The sequence below is a fragment of the Petaurus breviceps genome, unplaced genomic scaffold (assembly GCF_028583685.1).
Source record: "Petaurus breviceps papuanus isolate PSGF00001 unplaced genomic scaffold, PetGlider_PUasm1.0 154, whole genome shotgun sequence".
Classification (NCBI taxonomy): Eukaryota; Metazoa; Chordata; class Mammalia; order Diprotodontia; family Petauridae; genus Petaurus; species Petaurus breviceps.
The window spans coordinates 2,199,492-2,214,787 of record NW_027185715.1 but is presented as its reverse complement, the minus strand read 5'-3'; the positions used below and the strand labels follow the sequence as shown (position 1 = coordinate 2,214,787).

Here is a 15,296-nt window from a genome sequence, read left to right as displayed (position 1 = left end):
AAGAAAGAAAGAAAGAAAGAAAGAAAGAAAGAAAGAAAGAAAGAAAGAGAAAAACTTCATAATGTTTAGAGACATCCAAACAAGAAATTAACTGCCTCCGGAGTCAATGGGTTCATCATTACTAAAGTGGAAGACTGGAGGACCACTTGTTGGGACCACTGGAGAGGGAATTTCTGTTCAAATCAAGGTGGGACTACATGACCTTAAGTCCTTTCCGACTTTAAGATCTGGTGGTTCTTCGAAAGTGAGAGCCAGAGTAGGATAGAACAATGGTGATATCTTCTTTCTCTGAATATGTTCCCCATTTCAGTTCCCTACCCTTTAGGGGACAGAAATCATTAAGGAAAGAGTGAAAGTGCTCATTCACTTTCTCTCCCCATCAGACAGGATTAGTGCTTCCTCCCCCCGGGTTGTGGGGGATGCTCGTGCCAGAGCTCTATGTGGGGAAATGAAGCGATGCAGCTACTATGAGACCTGTGCCACCTATGGGCTCAATGTGGACAGGGTCTTCCAGGAGGGTAAGAAAGATTATGGGTACCGGGAGTGGGGGGTGGGATGAATGCATGGAAGAGATCATTGAAGATGTGAGGAAAGAGTGAAGAAGTGAGTGACAATGAAAAAGGAGAGTGAAGGGAATGAAGACTAAGAAAGGGTCTGGTTTAACATAGAAGGGCAAGGGGGGCTTGGGGAAGTTGATGGGGTTAATATGAGTACAGGGAGAGAGTGTGTGTTGATGAGTGGAGAGTTGAGACATCAATATGGGTTTGTTTTTGTTTTCCAGATCTAAGGTGTGTGTGTGTGTGTGTGTGTGTGTGTGTGTGTGTGTGTGTGTGTGCCTGATAATGTGAGAAGGCACTGTAGATAAATGAGAGGAAGTATCAGTACCTATCATGCTTTCCCCCCCACCTCTATAGTGGCCCAGAAGGTTGTGACCTTGCGAAAACAGCAGCAACTCCTGGCTGCCTGCAAGTCCCTGCCCAGCTCCCCCAGTCACTCAGCTGCCTCCACTCCTGTGGCAGGGCAGGTAAGAGGGGCTGGTTGGGGCAAGTGAAGAGGGACAGGAGAAGGGAGACTGTGAGATACTGGATTGGCTTTAAGGATAGAGATGCTGGAGGACACATAAGGGGTAGGACTTCGAAAATGGTGAGCATGGGGTGGAATTGATGTCCTGATCTCCCAGGTAAAATCCTCAGTCAGTTTCCCATGTCTACATATGTATGGATTTAAGGGAATTCAAGATACTCTTCTTTTGACTCAAATATCTTCTCCCCAGGCCAGTAATGGGGGGCATACCAGTGACTATTCATCATCCCTTCCTTCCTCACCCAATGTTGGTCATCGGGAGCTACGGGCTGAAGCAGCTGCTGTGGCTGGCCTGAGTACTCCAGGGTCTCTGCACCGAGCAGCCAAACGTCGGACGAGTCTCTTTGCGGTAAAGCATACATCGATCTCACCTTCTCTACTCTAACAGTTCCTCCATTAGCGTCTTCCTTCCCTGTTCTTCCAATTCCTTTAGGCCAGCAGTCCTTTTGACCTCTCTTTCTTAGTTCATTCAATCCCTTCATCCCTTTCTCCTCTCTTCTCCTGATATCTGCCACTTTGTCCCCAATCTACTCTGTCTAATGACAGTAAACCATTCCAGAATCGAAGGGGCAGCGACTCTGAAAAGCGGAGCCTGGACAGCCGAGGGGAGACAGCAGGAAGTGGCAGAGCAATCCCAATCAAGCAGGTGGGCAGATTAGGAAGGATCTGGCGACTGGAGCTGGGGGGAAACACCTTGCCCACCCTAGGTTGCACGTTAACTTTTCTCTGGCCCATCTTCATCCCCACCCCAGAGTTTCCTGCTGAAACGAAGTGGAAATTCACTGAATAAGGAATGGAAGAAAAAATATGTGACACTATCGAGCAATGGTTTCCTACTGTATCACCCCAGCATTAATGTGAGCGCCCCCCCCCATCTCTGCAGTGATGATTCCTCCTCCACAACTCCTATGAATTGCCTGGATAATCTCAGTCAATTGCTAGTTACCTTCTGAAAAATCTCCCCTCTCCAGACCCCATGGTTTTCCTTAGTCCCTACTCCATCCCCCAACCAATCTCCACTGCATATTATAGAAGTGCTGGTGTTTAATGGAAAGAGCTGGGGACTTGGAGTCATCTGGCTTCACATCCCATCTCTGACATGGAGGTCACTTCAGCTATGAGCCTTAGTTTCCTTATTCATAAAATGGGATACTTGTAGTAGATGCCCTTTGTGGGGTTTGGGGAGAATCAAATAAAGGAATGCATATTACAAATGATTTTCAACCTTTCAGGTGCTAGTTAAATGTCAGGTTATCATTATTTAGATACTTTTCAGAAACTTGAAGATTTACAATGATGCAGACATGTTCTCTTACCCCTAACCATGTGAGAATCCTTCTGTCTCTCAGGATTACATCCACAGCACGCATGGAAAGGAGATGGACTTGCTTCGGACGACGGTAAAGGTACCAGGCAAGCGACCTCCTCGGGCCATCTCAGCCTTTGGCCCCTCTGCCAGCATCAACGGGCTTGTCAAGGATATGAGCACTGTCCAGATGGCTGAAGGCACTGGTGAGGGGGAAAGGGGAGACCATTGGAATTGGTCAGTAAGGAGATAAGGTAGGGGAGGAGTGAGGGAAGAAGCAATGGGAGCAGGAGGCAGGTGAATATGGAGATCATAGCAGGGGAGGAATGAGAAGTGGAGGTGGCAAAAACAGGAGCTGGAGAGCAGAAGGATGAAAGAATTGTATTGAAGATTTCCCTTTCTTCCCTCCCATCCTCTCTCATTAGCAGACATTCCCACTCCTACCCCTACTCCCAGCCCCAGTTCCCTACAGCCACCCCAGGACCAGACATCAAAGAATCTACTGAAGCCAGACAGGAACCTGGCCCGAGCCCTCAGTACTGGTCAGTCTTGCTTCTTCCCAAAACGAAATGCTCATTTCTGGTCAAAATGGGGGTGGAAATGGAGGTTGGGATGGTGGAGCGTCTTTGAGAAGAGAGAGGAAGATAGATGAAATGGAGATAGATATCTCGGAAAAGAAGAGATAAGGGGGAGGAGGGAATTCCCCCTAGGGAAAAGGATTTTCTTTTCATTATGAAGAGGGCAAAGCTGACTCTGAGGAAACTGAGTCAACTATGCATCCTCCCAAAGACTGTACACCATCTGGAGACTTAAGTCCCCTGAGTAGGGAACCTCCTCCTTCTCCCATGGTGAAGAAACAGAGGCGGAAAAAATTAACCACACCATCAAAGACAGAAGGCTCTGCTGGGCAGGCTGAAGGTGAGGCCATGGCGAGGCAGCCCTATTTTTTACCCCCACCTGAAACCCTGACTGGAGGTCCTGGGATGGTACAGGAAAAGATCCTAAATTGTGTTCTTTTTTGAATATTTTTATATCAACTGTGAACATTTTTATTAAAAGAAAACGGGCATCCCTCAGTCCCTGCCCTTCTCCCTAGTGAACCCACAGCTCCTGCCCCTTTCTCTCCAAATGACCCCCATCTTTCTCTCCCTAGCCCTCCAACCTCAGTCCCTCCCTTCCCAAAGCTCACTGAGATCTGAACCCTTCCTTACCACTCCCCTTAGAATCTGCTCCTTTCAATTCATCACCTCATATTCCCCCACACACACCTTGCTCTCAGCCCCTGTTGCTCAGGGCCTGGATTCCAGATCTCCCTACTTTCACTGCTCTCTGCTTCTGCTCCACTCTGCTCTGGGGCCACTGACCTTTAGTTCTGCTTTCTCTCCCTATCTGTCTGTCTTTATTTTTCCCACTGCCTTTGTTACCCTCTCCTCTCCTTTCTTCTCCTCCTACACTTTGCTACTCCTATTCTCTCTGTATCTATCTCTGTCTCTCTGTATTTCTCTCTGTCTCTCTCCCCATCCCTTCTTTCCTCTGTTTCTCCACTGTCTGTCTCCTTTTCTCTATCTCTTCTCTCTATTTCTCTTGTCTGTCTCCTTCGCTTCGGGAAACCAGCCAAGCGCAAAATGTGGAAACTAAAATCCTTTGGTAGTTTAAGAAATATTTATAAAGCAGGTAATAAAGTGGGGAAATTGGGAAGGGCACTCAGCTGGGATGCAGGGGTTGGGGTGCACCTGCTTCCCCTGCATGTGCGTGGGCTTCCCGCTCTCCCATTCTTCTTCCGTCTCCCATACTGCTCCCACCCCACCCTGTAGGGGCCCTGGGATGGCCGTCTGGGGAGGTGGGGAGAGGGTTTGGGGAGAATAGTGTGTTAGAGTTCTACCATCCTGTTTTACCCCCCTCCCCTTCCACATCCCCCTCAGAGGAGAACTTCGAGTTCCTGATTGTATCAAGCACTGGACAGACCTGGCACTTTGAAGCTGGGAGCTTCGAAGAGCGAGACTCCTGGGTTCAGGCCATCGAGAGCCAAATATTAGCCAGTCTGCAGTGCTGTGAGAGCAGCAAGGTCAAGGTGAGGACTGGAGGGGAAAGGTAAAGTAGAGGAGTCCGTGCCTGGGCAAAGGTACTTTAATTGTGGTTGGGAGGTTGAGGAACATAGCTCACGGAAAGAACTGTGGAGAAAAGTATTTTGCATTTGTGGTCAGAAAATCTAGGCTCCGATATGCACTCTTGCCTCTTAGAGTTGTATGAGCTTGGATGTCGCTTAAAACTTAAATCTCAGTTTCCTCTTCTGTAAAACGTTGAGGCCAGACCTCGAAGTATAGACCTCTAAATATGTACTATGACAGAGCCCCTCCAGCCCTGTGTTTCCAGGGCATTGCCTGTAAAGGATCACTGCTAACCCCAGGTCTCCTTTTCCCCTTAGCTGCGCACTGACAGTCAGAGCGAGGCTGTGGCCATTCAGGCGATTAGGAACGCAAAGGGAAACTCTCTGTGTGTGGACTGCGGAGCTCCCAGTGAGTAAAGGTGGAACAGATGAGTGGAGGTGGGGGTGGGGCGGGGTGGCTCAGACAGGGCATTTGGCTGGCGGCGTGTGTGTTTATGTTGGTAGACAAACGGACCTTGAAGAGGAATGGGGCCAGGGTTCCGGGAAGGACAGAGAGAGGAAAGAGAATCCCTTGGTCCCCGAAGTGGGATAGAAAGAGACTGAGGTCCCAGTGTTGGAAGAATGGGGGTTGGGAGAGGGTATCTGACCAGCGTGTGTGAAAATGACCCATGCTCTCTGTCCTACCCCAGACCCCACCTGGGCAAGTCTGAACCTGGGTGCGCTAATCTGCATTGAGTGCTCTGGAATCCATCGAAATTTGGGCACTCACCTGTCGCGTGTTCGATCCCTGGACTTGGATGACTGGCCGCGGGAGCTGACCCTGGTGCTGACAGCTATTGGCAACGAGACGGCCAATCTCATATGGGAGAGCGACACCCGAGGCCGAGCCAAGCCCACGCGGGAATCTTCCAGGTGCGAGGAGTCAGAGAGAAGAGAGGGGGAAGGAGCGGTGGGGAATAGATGAAGAGATTTGAGAAAAGGGAAGGCAATTTCTGAGGGAGGAGGGAGCCCTCTTATCGCGCTCTCCCCCACCTCCCTCTATCTTCACGTCTTCTCAGGGAGGAGCGAGAGTCATGGATCCGGGCCAAGTATGAGCAACTGCTGTTCCTGGCACCACTGGGAGGTCCGGAAGAGTCCCTGGGCCGCCGCCTCTGGGCCGCTGTGCAGGCTCAAGACGTTCCTGGGGTGCTATTGCTCCTGGCCCACGCGCGTCACGGGCCCCTGGACAGCGACGTGGGAGACGCGCAGCTCCGTTCCCCGCTACATCTAGCGGCAGAGCTCGCCCATGTGGTCATCACACAGCTGCTAGTCTGGGTAGGTGGAAGGGGGAAAAGATCAAGAGACCTTAGATAATCGAGGAGGGTCAAAGAAAACCGCTTGGAATGTCAAGCAGCACCTAGGGCAGAATTGAGAGACATTGTCCGGCTTTCCAGTCTGTCTCTTCTATGTCCCGCTTAGAACTTGAGCCAGACTGGGGATGAGCTAGATGTCCAAGGAAGCTAGGCTTTGCCGGGGAGAGGGAGAAGGACCTCAGAGACATAGCTCGTCATCTTTTTAATGTATCTGTTTTACTGATACACTGATCCAGGTTTTCACAATTGTTTCTATTTCGTTATGGGTGGTTACTTTGCTGCCCCTTCCAAGATCACGGAAAGAACTTCTACTGTGTCCTCTTCTTTCCAGTACGGCGCCGACGTATCTGCTCGGGACGCTCAGGGCCGCACCGCGTTGTTCTACGCTCGGCGAGCGGGGAGCCAGCTCTGTGCCGACATCCTGCTGCAGCACGGCTGCCCGGGGGAAGGAGGCAGCGGGGCCACCACTCCCAGTCCCAGCCGAAGGAGTAGCGCCGCGAGCGTGGGCCGCGCCGATGCTCCGGTCGCTCTGGTATAGCGGCACCACGCGGACAGACACACTCACAATCCCCTCCAACCTGCCCCAACCTCTGTGCTCCGGAAAGGGACCCTACCCCCAATCCCGCCCCACGCCACCACCACAACCAACCAGGCACGGACACCCTCCTTGTGGACTGTCGGACACAGATTCCCTCCTCCCTTCGCCACGAGCACGTTTCCCACCACGCACACACAGCGGACACTGAACCCTAACTCTCTTTCCCTTACCTGTTCCCTCCCAACCTTCCCCTCTCCAAGGGACACAGACTTCTGCACTCTCCCTAGCCGAGGCATGGAGACCCTTTTGTGCGCATTAACCGCCCCGGTTCCCCAGTCGAACACACCCTATTTTTCTCTCTCCACCTCGGGAACTCACGGCGTTCCTTCAAGTGTTTGGGAAGGGAGATTGACCCTTGCTACTTTAACCCTGGGTTCTTGGACCTACCCTCTGCTGGCTCCTGGGAAAAGGGGAAAAAAGAAGTTTACCCTTCAGATCCAGGATGACTCACGCTTCCTCCCCGCCCCCATTCGTTGGACAGTTCGGCCCCCAGAGCCCAAAGCCCAGGCTGGCTCCTGGGGAGAGGGGAAGGTATCAAGGTGTTGGGGGGAGGGGGGCGCTGGTCATGGGAGCTAAGGGAAGTTCTGGGGGATAGAAGGCTTGTTCATGGGCCCCTCCCACTCCCTCCACACCTGATTTCACTGCCCAAAAACAGGGGAAGTGGGCAGCGAGGGGCAGGACCCCGGCTACCCATGGGGGTGGGGACCCCAACCCTTTCCGTGAAAGGGACCAATGGGGGGAGGCTAAAATAAAGACCCCCTCCCTACATACCCACAGCCACACTCACATCCACCCACGGATGGACTGGGGCTGGGGAGCCAGAAGCCTGGCTTCCTCTCTCCACAATAGCTAGAGGAGGGTGATGAATGAGATAGGGGCTCTTGGAACTGGGGAGGAAATTGTAATTTATTGCTTTGTGCCCCCTTGGGAGAGGGGGCTGGGGGGGAGGGCTGGGACGTGGGGAGGGGGGTGGGCTAGGGGAAACCTGGGGGGGGTGGGGGGGTGCTCTTGGGTTGTGAGTGTCTGTGACTGTGACTGCCTAACTGTGACTGTCCAGAGCCCGTGGTGTCCTGAGCCAGAGGACACCCCAACCACGGGACTCCCTTCTCCCCCAAGTTTCACCCTCCCCTCCCTCTTGCAGGAGAAGCTCTAGATCCAGCCTCCCGCCCCTCCCCCCACCAGACTCCCTGAAACTTTCCAGCCAGGTAAAGAAGTTAAACCGGCTGGGATAGGTCCCTATTGGCCTGCCATCCCTTCCTCAAGCAGGTCGGGATTTCCCTGCCCCCCTTCACCCCCTTATTCACCATAGCCCCAGGGCCAGTTGGTGTCAGTGTTTTGTTTTGTTTTGTTTGCTTTGTTTCTTTTTTTTTGTTTTGTTTTGTTTGGGGGCTTTGGGGTTGTTTTTTTTTTTTTTGGCTAAAATATTTTTGGAGAGGACTAGGGTGTTTGGGGAGAGGGTGGAAGAAAGGGGCAATGGGTAATGCTCCCCCCACCATTTGCCTCCCCTGAATCAGGTGGTATGAGTCTTCTTCAACCAATTAAAAAGGCAGTGATTTTGACTGGGGGAGTGTAGCTCTGGTCTGTCAAAGGGCTGAGGGCTGGACCTTTCATACAAGCATAGAATGTGAAAGTTGGAGGGACTTCAGTGATCGTCTAGGCCAACCCATACAGCAACAGAAATCCCCATCACAGAGAAAGAGTTTGATAGATATTTACATTGATAAATAGTTTTTTAAAAATTACAATCTCACATTTTCATAATATTTTACATTTACAAAGTACTTTCATATCTGTTATCTCATTTGATCCTCACAATCACCCTGTGAGGAAAATAAAAACAAATACAGTATGTTATTAACTCCATGAGGGTTAGAGAAGAGGAGACTGGTCTGGTGCTGGGCAGGAGCTGAAAGGAGGAGGAGGAGACATTCAGGGGAAGGGTTCAGACCAGTTTGGCTCTCCCAAGCTTTGGAAAGGTGGAGGTTGGGAGGTAGGCATAAAATAAACTATGTCATACTCCAGTGTGTATGGCAGCTCAGGTCTTATGTAGTGGGAGTCAGAGCTGCCCTAAGGATTCTAGGGAGAGGCTATCAAAAGAGCCTCATATAAAGAGTCATGGAGGGCTACGTCATCATTAGGTAGAATGAGGGCCACCAGTCAGGGGAAATCAGGAGAACCAATTAAGGTGCAGAGAGATTGGGGATGGGACCTGCCTCACTCTCTTCTTTGGTTCTTTCCTTACTCTAATACCTTCCTCCTCCCCCCTCCCCATCTTCTCTCCCCCTTTCTTACCTGAAGTATAGAGAATACATATAATACAATTTAATTCCACTTGGTCAGTGGCAGAGCTGGAGTAAAAAGGGATGGGAGGTCACACACTCTTAAGTGTCCCTGCTGTATGTAGCAAAAGGACCTGAAATCTTTGCACTGGTTTCCAGGGTCTCTGTGGGTCATGGGAGTTTAATGCCTTCTGTATTAGTAGCTAGTGAGTTCCAGCTCTACTGAGGGTCAGTGACTCTCACCCAGATGAAAGGCATGTTGTAGAGGAAGGAACCTGAGCAGGCAAGGTAGCACAAGATCTAATTATCTGCCTTCACTCCCTTTTTGGTTGGTGATAGTAAGTTGTCCAGGCTCAAGGTAAAATTTGTCTTGGCCCTCTTCAAGACTAGCTCCAAAGGTCTCAGGCATAGGTCCTCAAACAAACTCAAACAGGTGTCTGCTTGCAGCACTGTGCAGGCCCAACTCTGCAGCCAGGATGACTAACCATCCAGAACAGCAACATGATTAGCCCTGGGAATATGCCACTGAAGGAAGTCTATTTTGGCAAGGGGTTGAGAGATGAAATGTATATGCTGGAGGGCCAATGATGGGGGAAGAGGACAGGAGTAGACACCTCCATGTCTCAGTTTACCTTCCAGATACTGATGCATGCAACTCGACCTTTGGCTCTGGCACCATCCACCACCTAGACAACAAGTTAGTCTCCCCTTGACTTATTTCTAAACACTTTTAGCATTAGAGAATAGCTGATTCTGCAGTACTGACTGCCAAGAGGGGTGGATATTGGCAGCACTGCTGGGGAAGGGGGTGGTGAGACACTTAGGAGCATGAAAACTGGTCAATGGGGGTAGAATGTTGCAAGTTGTCTGGGGAAAGGTCATGAAGAGCTCCTTCAGTTTCCATCCCACAACCTACACTGGAGACAACAGAGAACTGAGTTCTATCACCCACACCAGACTCAAGGTAAACCTTTGCCTCTAATGGGGTACACAGAAGCCCCGTATTCTACATATTCCTCCTGCACCAGTTCAACAAAGAGTTCTAAGAGCACAAATCAACATAACACATTTATTAAGCATCTCTTACATACAGACCGCTGTACTAGATCTGTGCAAGAGAAGACATTATCTCTGCCATCATGGAGTTTAGAATTCAGAAGCAAATATTATATAGAAATTAATCACTATAATATAAAATAATACATGATAAATTCATAAGAGCAAATAAATGTCATGTGAGGTCTGGTAGGTAAAGGTTCCCCCTGATCTTGGGGAAAGATCAGGAAGGTCTCTAGAAGAAGAAAGCAGTTGAATTATACTTTTGAACACAGAATAGAGGTTGATAAGATCATAGATAAAGAGTTGGAAAGGATCTCGTAGACAATTTAGCCCAATCCTTTCATTTTACACATGAGGAGACTGAGGTTGTGATTAAAAAAAACAGTCACACATGTAGTTAATAAGTGCCAGAGGTAGAATTTGAACCCAGGTTTTCTCACAACAGAACCATGAGCAAAGGCACAAAAAAGGGAAAGTGTGGGGTGAGTATGGGCAAAAGCAAGTGGTCCATTTTGACGCAAATGTGGCATAAATATAAGGGAGTGGCATGGAAATATGGAAAGGTGATGCCAGATTGTAGAAGTCCTTGAATTATGAGCAAAGGAGTGTGAATTATACTTAGAATCACTGAGTCTCAGAGTTGAAGGGGCCCCATCCGATGACATTCTCTGCACAGCATCCCCAAGGACCGATTATCCAGCCTCCACAGAAGATCTCCATTGATGGGAAACACACTATCTACTGAAGCAGCCCATTCCACTTATGGACAGCTCCAATTGGTCAGTCAATCAATGAACAAGCATTTTAAGCACATATATGTATCAAGAACTATACTAAGCATGGGGAATTAAGAAAGGAATGTGAATTTATTAAGCATTTTATTAAACCACTATATGGTCAGCAGTTTGCTAGGCACTTGACAATGAACAAAGAAAAATTATCTCTGGCCTCAAAAAGCCTACAAGCTAGCCAGGTAGACAATATGTGCATATATAAATATATATGAAATATAAATAAGGGGGATAAATAGTGAGTGGGGGATATGGCCCTAGCAGAGATCAGGGGGGCTCAGGGGAAAGCTTCATGTAGAAAAAAGGGTCACTTAAATGGAAATTGAAGGTAATTAGGAATCTTAAGAGTCAGAGATGAGGGGGAAGAACATTCCAGGAAAGAGGGAATGGTGAAAGGAGGATAAAGGCATGGAAAGAAGAAATAGAATAACTTGTATGAGGAATACTAAGGCTAATTAAGGAAGTTATGTGTAAAAGGGGTGGAAAGTTATGTTAGGACAAAGTTGGGAAGGGCTTTAAATGACCAAAGAGTTTACAGCTGATCTGGAGGCAAGAGGGAATTACAGGAGTTGACTGAGTAGGGAAATCACATGGTTAGACCTTCTGTTTAGGAAAATCACTTAGGCAACTATGTGAAGGATGGATCGGAGTGGGAAGAGATTTAGGGCCCATAGAACTGATAGACCAATCAGGAGTGATAATGGCCTGAACTAGGCTGGTGGGTCTGTGAGAGTAGAGAAGGAAACAGACACTAGAGATGTTGTGGAGGTACATAACAACAAGATTAAACACTTGATTGTATATGTGGGGTGAGTGAGAGTAAAGAGTTAAGGCTGCAAACCTGGGTGACAGGAAGGATGGTGATGCCCTCCACAGAAATAAATAGGGAGGTTCAGAAGAGCAGTGGGTTTGGGGAAAAGCTAATGAGTTCTACTTTAGACATATTGAATTTGAGATGCTTATTGGACATCCAGTTTAAAATGTCCAATGGAAGGTTAAAGACATTGAAATTCAGGAGAGACACTAGAACTAGATATATAGGTAACAATCAAGCCAATATAAACTGAGGAGTCAGCAAGAAAGACTGTAGAGAGAAGAGAGGAGAAGGGAAGAGAGGAGAGTCTAGGATAAAACCTGTAGACTCACAGATGGGAAATGTGATATGGAAGATGATCTGATGAAGGAGAAAGATATCCAGGTGCCAGTAGATAGAGTGCTGAAATCATGAAGACCTGTGTTCAAATCTTGAGTCAAACAATTGCTAACTGTATAGCTATAAGTCTCTTAACCTTTCTGCTTCAGTTTCCTCATATATAAAGTGAGGATAATAACAACACAAACTTCCCAGGGTTGTTGCAAGGACAAAATGAGATGACATTTGTAAAGTTCTTTGCAAATCTTAAAGCGTTATATAAATACTAGTTATTATTATGATGATCTGACCAAGGAGACTGAAAAGGAGTGGTCAGAGAGAAGGAGGGAAACCAAGAGATAGCTGTATCACAAAAACCCAGGAAGGGGGTAATATCCCAGGAAGAAAGGTTGGTCAGCAGTGTCAAATGGTGCAGAGAAATCAAGAAAGATAAAGATTGAGAAAAGGTCATTGGATCGGGCAATGAAGAAATCATTGGTGACTTTGGAAAGGATAGTTTCATTTGAGTAATAAGATTGGAAGTCAGATCACAGATGGTTTGAAAGAGAGTGAGAAAGGAAGTGGAGGCAATGAATACAGATTGTTGTGTTTTTTCTCTCCAGGAAGTTGGGTTAAGAAAAGGAGGAGAGAAAAAATAATGGTGGAGATGCAAGGATCTAGTAAAGATTTTTCAAGATGGAGGAGATGAGCATGTATGTAGGCATCAGGAAAAGAACTAATTAGGAGAAAGTGAAGATAAAGGAAGAAGGTGGATCATAGAGGGGCAATCAGCTAGAGAAGAGGGATAGAAGGGAATTGAGGGTATATGAGAACTTGACCTTAGTAAGAAGAAAAGTTATCTCTTTCTCAGAGACCAGAGCATAGTAGGTAGTTGGGGATGATGTCAAGGGCTTGTAAGATATAAAGAAGGGGAAAAGATGGAGTTCACAGCAAATGGCATTAATTTTTCCGGTAAAATATGAAGTTGAGGCCCTATACTGGGAAGCTTAAAGAGAGAAGGGGAAATTTGGAACAGATACTATAGGAGATGGGATAGAAAATAAAAAAGGAGGAAAACCATTGCCTTGATACAGTGAAGGCCTATTTGAGATTTTGTTGTTTGTTGCTCAGTCATTTTTCAGCTGTGCCCCACTCTTTGTGACCCCATTTGGGATTTTTTTGGCAAAGATACTGAAATGATTTTCTATTTCCTTTTTGAAGCAAACAGGGTTAGGTGACTTGCCCAGGGTCACACAGCTTGTAAGTGTCTAAGGCAGGATTTGAATTTAGGAAGATGAGTCTTTCTGACTCCAGTCCCAGTATTTCATCCACTGTGCCACCTGGCTGCCCTACTATTTGAGTTTAGATAACATATTTTTATAGCAGACCAAGTCAGCATGATTGTGTGACTTCTGAGCCAGATGGTAGGAGTAATACAGGGCTGGGGTTTGGCAAGGCATAAACTCAAGAAAAAAGAATAATTTGGAGTTGATCTGGTTGACTGGAAGAAAAAGATAAGAGAGCAAAGGGAAGCCACAACCAAAGTGATTACCTGGAAAAGTAGTAAAAGGTAGAAAGATTAGAGGTCACAATAAGGGCAAAGAAGAAGGGTTTAGAGGAGAAAGACTGGGAGAAATGGAATGATAGAAGATTATGATTGGATAATAGATTTTCAGAATTCTTCATTATGGAAGCAGAACTCTGTGGGTAATGGCAAGATCAAAGGTGTGTCTATCACTGCATGTAGCTGAGGTGAAGGTGAATAGGGCATAGGAGCTGAGCAAGGTTGTGCTGATAATTTTAACAACTTTCTCTCTAAAAAATAAACTGTGTGACACACAATTTTACTTTATTTTATTTTTTTGCTTTTTTGGAGGGGGGAGGGCAGAGCAATTGGGGTTAAGTGACTTGCCCAAGGTCACATGGCTAGTCAGTGTTAAGTGTCTGAAATCAGATTTGAACTCAGGTCCTCTTGACTCCAGGGCTGGTGCTCTATTCACTGTGCCACCTAGCTGCCCCGACACACAATTTTAATCTGCATTATTAATATCTTCATCACTTTCTTATGTCTAGACAATTAGCAAGACAATAAATCAAGCCCTGATTTGTGGCATTTGCCATTTTCCAACGTGCAAATGCCCATCTCTGAAAATTTTAAAATAGGTTCCTGAAAGCTAGAACAAGCTGTTTTCAGCTCATCTAGCTGCTTCCTCTCCACCCCTGCCCTGGGTAAACTGAGGAAAAAGGAGCTTAATAATAGTTGATATTTATATAGTGCTTTAAGGTTTGCAAAATGCTTTACACATATTTTTTCATTTGATTTCACAACAATACTGTGAGCTAGGTGCACTTTTTTCCCTACTTTATAGAAAATGAAACTGAGTCTGAGAGATGCTAATTTACTCAGGTCATAGAGCTAGTAAATGTCTGAGGGAGGATGCAAACTCATGTCCACCTGACCCCAATTTTACACACACACAAACAAATACACACACACACACACACACACGGTAGAAAGTTTGAGGGAACACTGACATGTATATTGAAATTTTAAAAAATTATTAGCTACTCTTTTTTTTTCAGAAAGAGACAGAGAGAATTCCAGTAGAAATATGGATAATTAAAACCCCCCATTACTAGTACATCATGCCTTTGTGTCAGGCTTGTGATGTTTCTCTAATTCCTCATCTATTTCTTCTTTCTTCTTTCCATAATCTGATGGCAGAATCATTTCTGTTTCTGCTTCCACTGATCCATGCCCTCACATGTTCTTTACCCATCCTTTCAGTTCCTCATTCTCACTTGGACCATTCAAAAGATTTGTGAGATAGGTACTATGGTATCTTCATTTGTATTTTACAGGTGAGCAAAATGAGGTTCAGAGAGATGAAGTGGATTGCTTGCACATGGTCATACAACTGAGTAGTATTGAAGGCAAGATTTGAAGCCAAGTCTCACCTTCCTCCAAAGGTCAGCACTCTTCCCATTACACAACACTAGCAAAAAGCCAATCAAGGGCCATAATGCTAGGCCCCATGGTACAGATGTATGGAGACAGGCAGCCAAATGTACCAATACCTGAATGTCATTGTAGTTCAAGAAAGCTATGTTTTAGTAGGGAAAACAAAAGCACAAAGAGGAGTCAACAATGATAGACAGCCTTAAATCCTTAAGGAAATGTGCAAACTGGAGAATAATAGGATGATAATTGCTTTTATTTCTGCCTCCATAGATCTCCAACCCAAAGCTTTCCACCATGCTTCCCTCTTTTGGTTTCTGAATTTCCTCTTAAGAATATTTTGTTTTCCCTAATCAGCACTATTATTTTATCTCCTTTCCTTTGACCTATTCTGTGCCTTTTGGGGGGGGGGGAAAGTATAGCTAGCTTTCTGGGCCCATACTCTTGTCCTGGGTCTCATTCATTAAATGGCAGCACCAAGGCCAAGTGATACTTATGAAGAAGCAAATTATTGTTTCAAAATTAAAACTAACGTAGAATTAAAAGACCTTAATGTCCGAAACCTTTTAAAACATTTTAAAATGAGGCCATTAAGCCACTGGCTATAGAATAAAAATTAATTGTCCAGGT

At 46.6% G+C, this 15,296-nt stretch overlaps 1 protein-coding gene across 4 annotated transcripts in view; it reads left to right on the top strand.

Annotated features, from left to right (window-relative positions):
- The window catches only part of AGAP2 (ArfGAP with GTPase domain, ankyrin repeat and PH domain 2), a 17,142-nt gene extending 9,771 nt beyond the window's left edge, over positions 1 to 7,371 (top strand). For 2 of the 4 annotated variants that reach the window (XM_069080360.1, XM_069080351.1), the window contains exons 6-18: positions 384 to 518; positions 915 to 1,024; positions 1,274 to 1,432; positions 1,643 to 1,729; positions 1,836 to 1,940; positions 2,433 to 2,595; positions 2,815 to 2,931; positions 3,179 to 3,307; positions 4,312 to 4,460; positions 4,815 to 4,905; positions 5,186 to 5,408; positions 5,555 to 5,810; positions 6,180 to 7,371. In XM_069080360.1, the coding sequence (XP_068936461.1) occupies positions 384 to 518; positions 915 to 1,024; positions 1,274 to 1,432; positions 1,643 to 1,729; positions 1,836 to 1,940; positions 2,433 to 2,595; positions 2,815 to 2,931; positions 3,179 to 3,307; positions 4,312 to 4,460; positions 4,815 to 4,905; positions 5,186 to 5,408; positions 5,555 to 5,810; positions 6,180 to 6,386 (1,931 nt within the window). In that variant the 3' untranslated portion in view covers positions 6,387 to 7,371. Of the gene's footprint in view, positions 1 to 383; positions 519 to 914; positions 1,025 to 1,273; positions 1,433 to 1,642; positions 1,730 to 1,835; positions 1,941 to 2,432; positions 2,596 to 2,814; positions 2,932 to 3,178; positions 3,308 to 4,003; positions 4,064 to 4,311; positions 4,461 to 4,814; positions 4,906 to 5,185; positions 5,409 to 5,554; positions 5,811 to 6,179 lie in introns of all 4 variants that reach the window. The other 2 variants (XM_069080342.1, XM_069080335.1) reach the window with 2 other exon arrangements.
- The last annotated feature ends 7,925 nt before the right edge of the window (positions 7,372 to 15,296 follow it).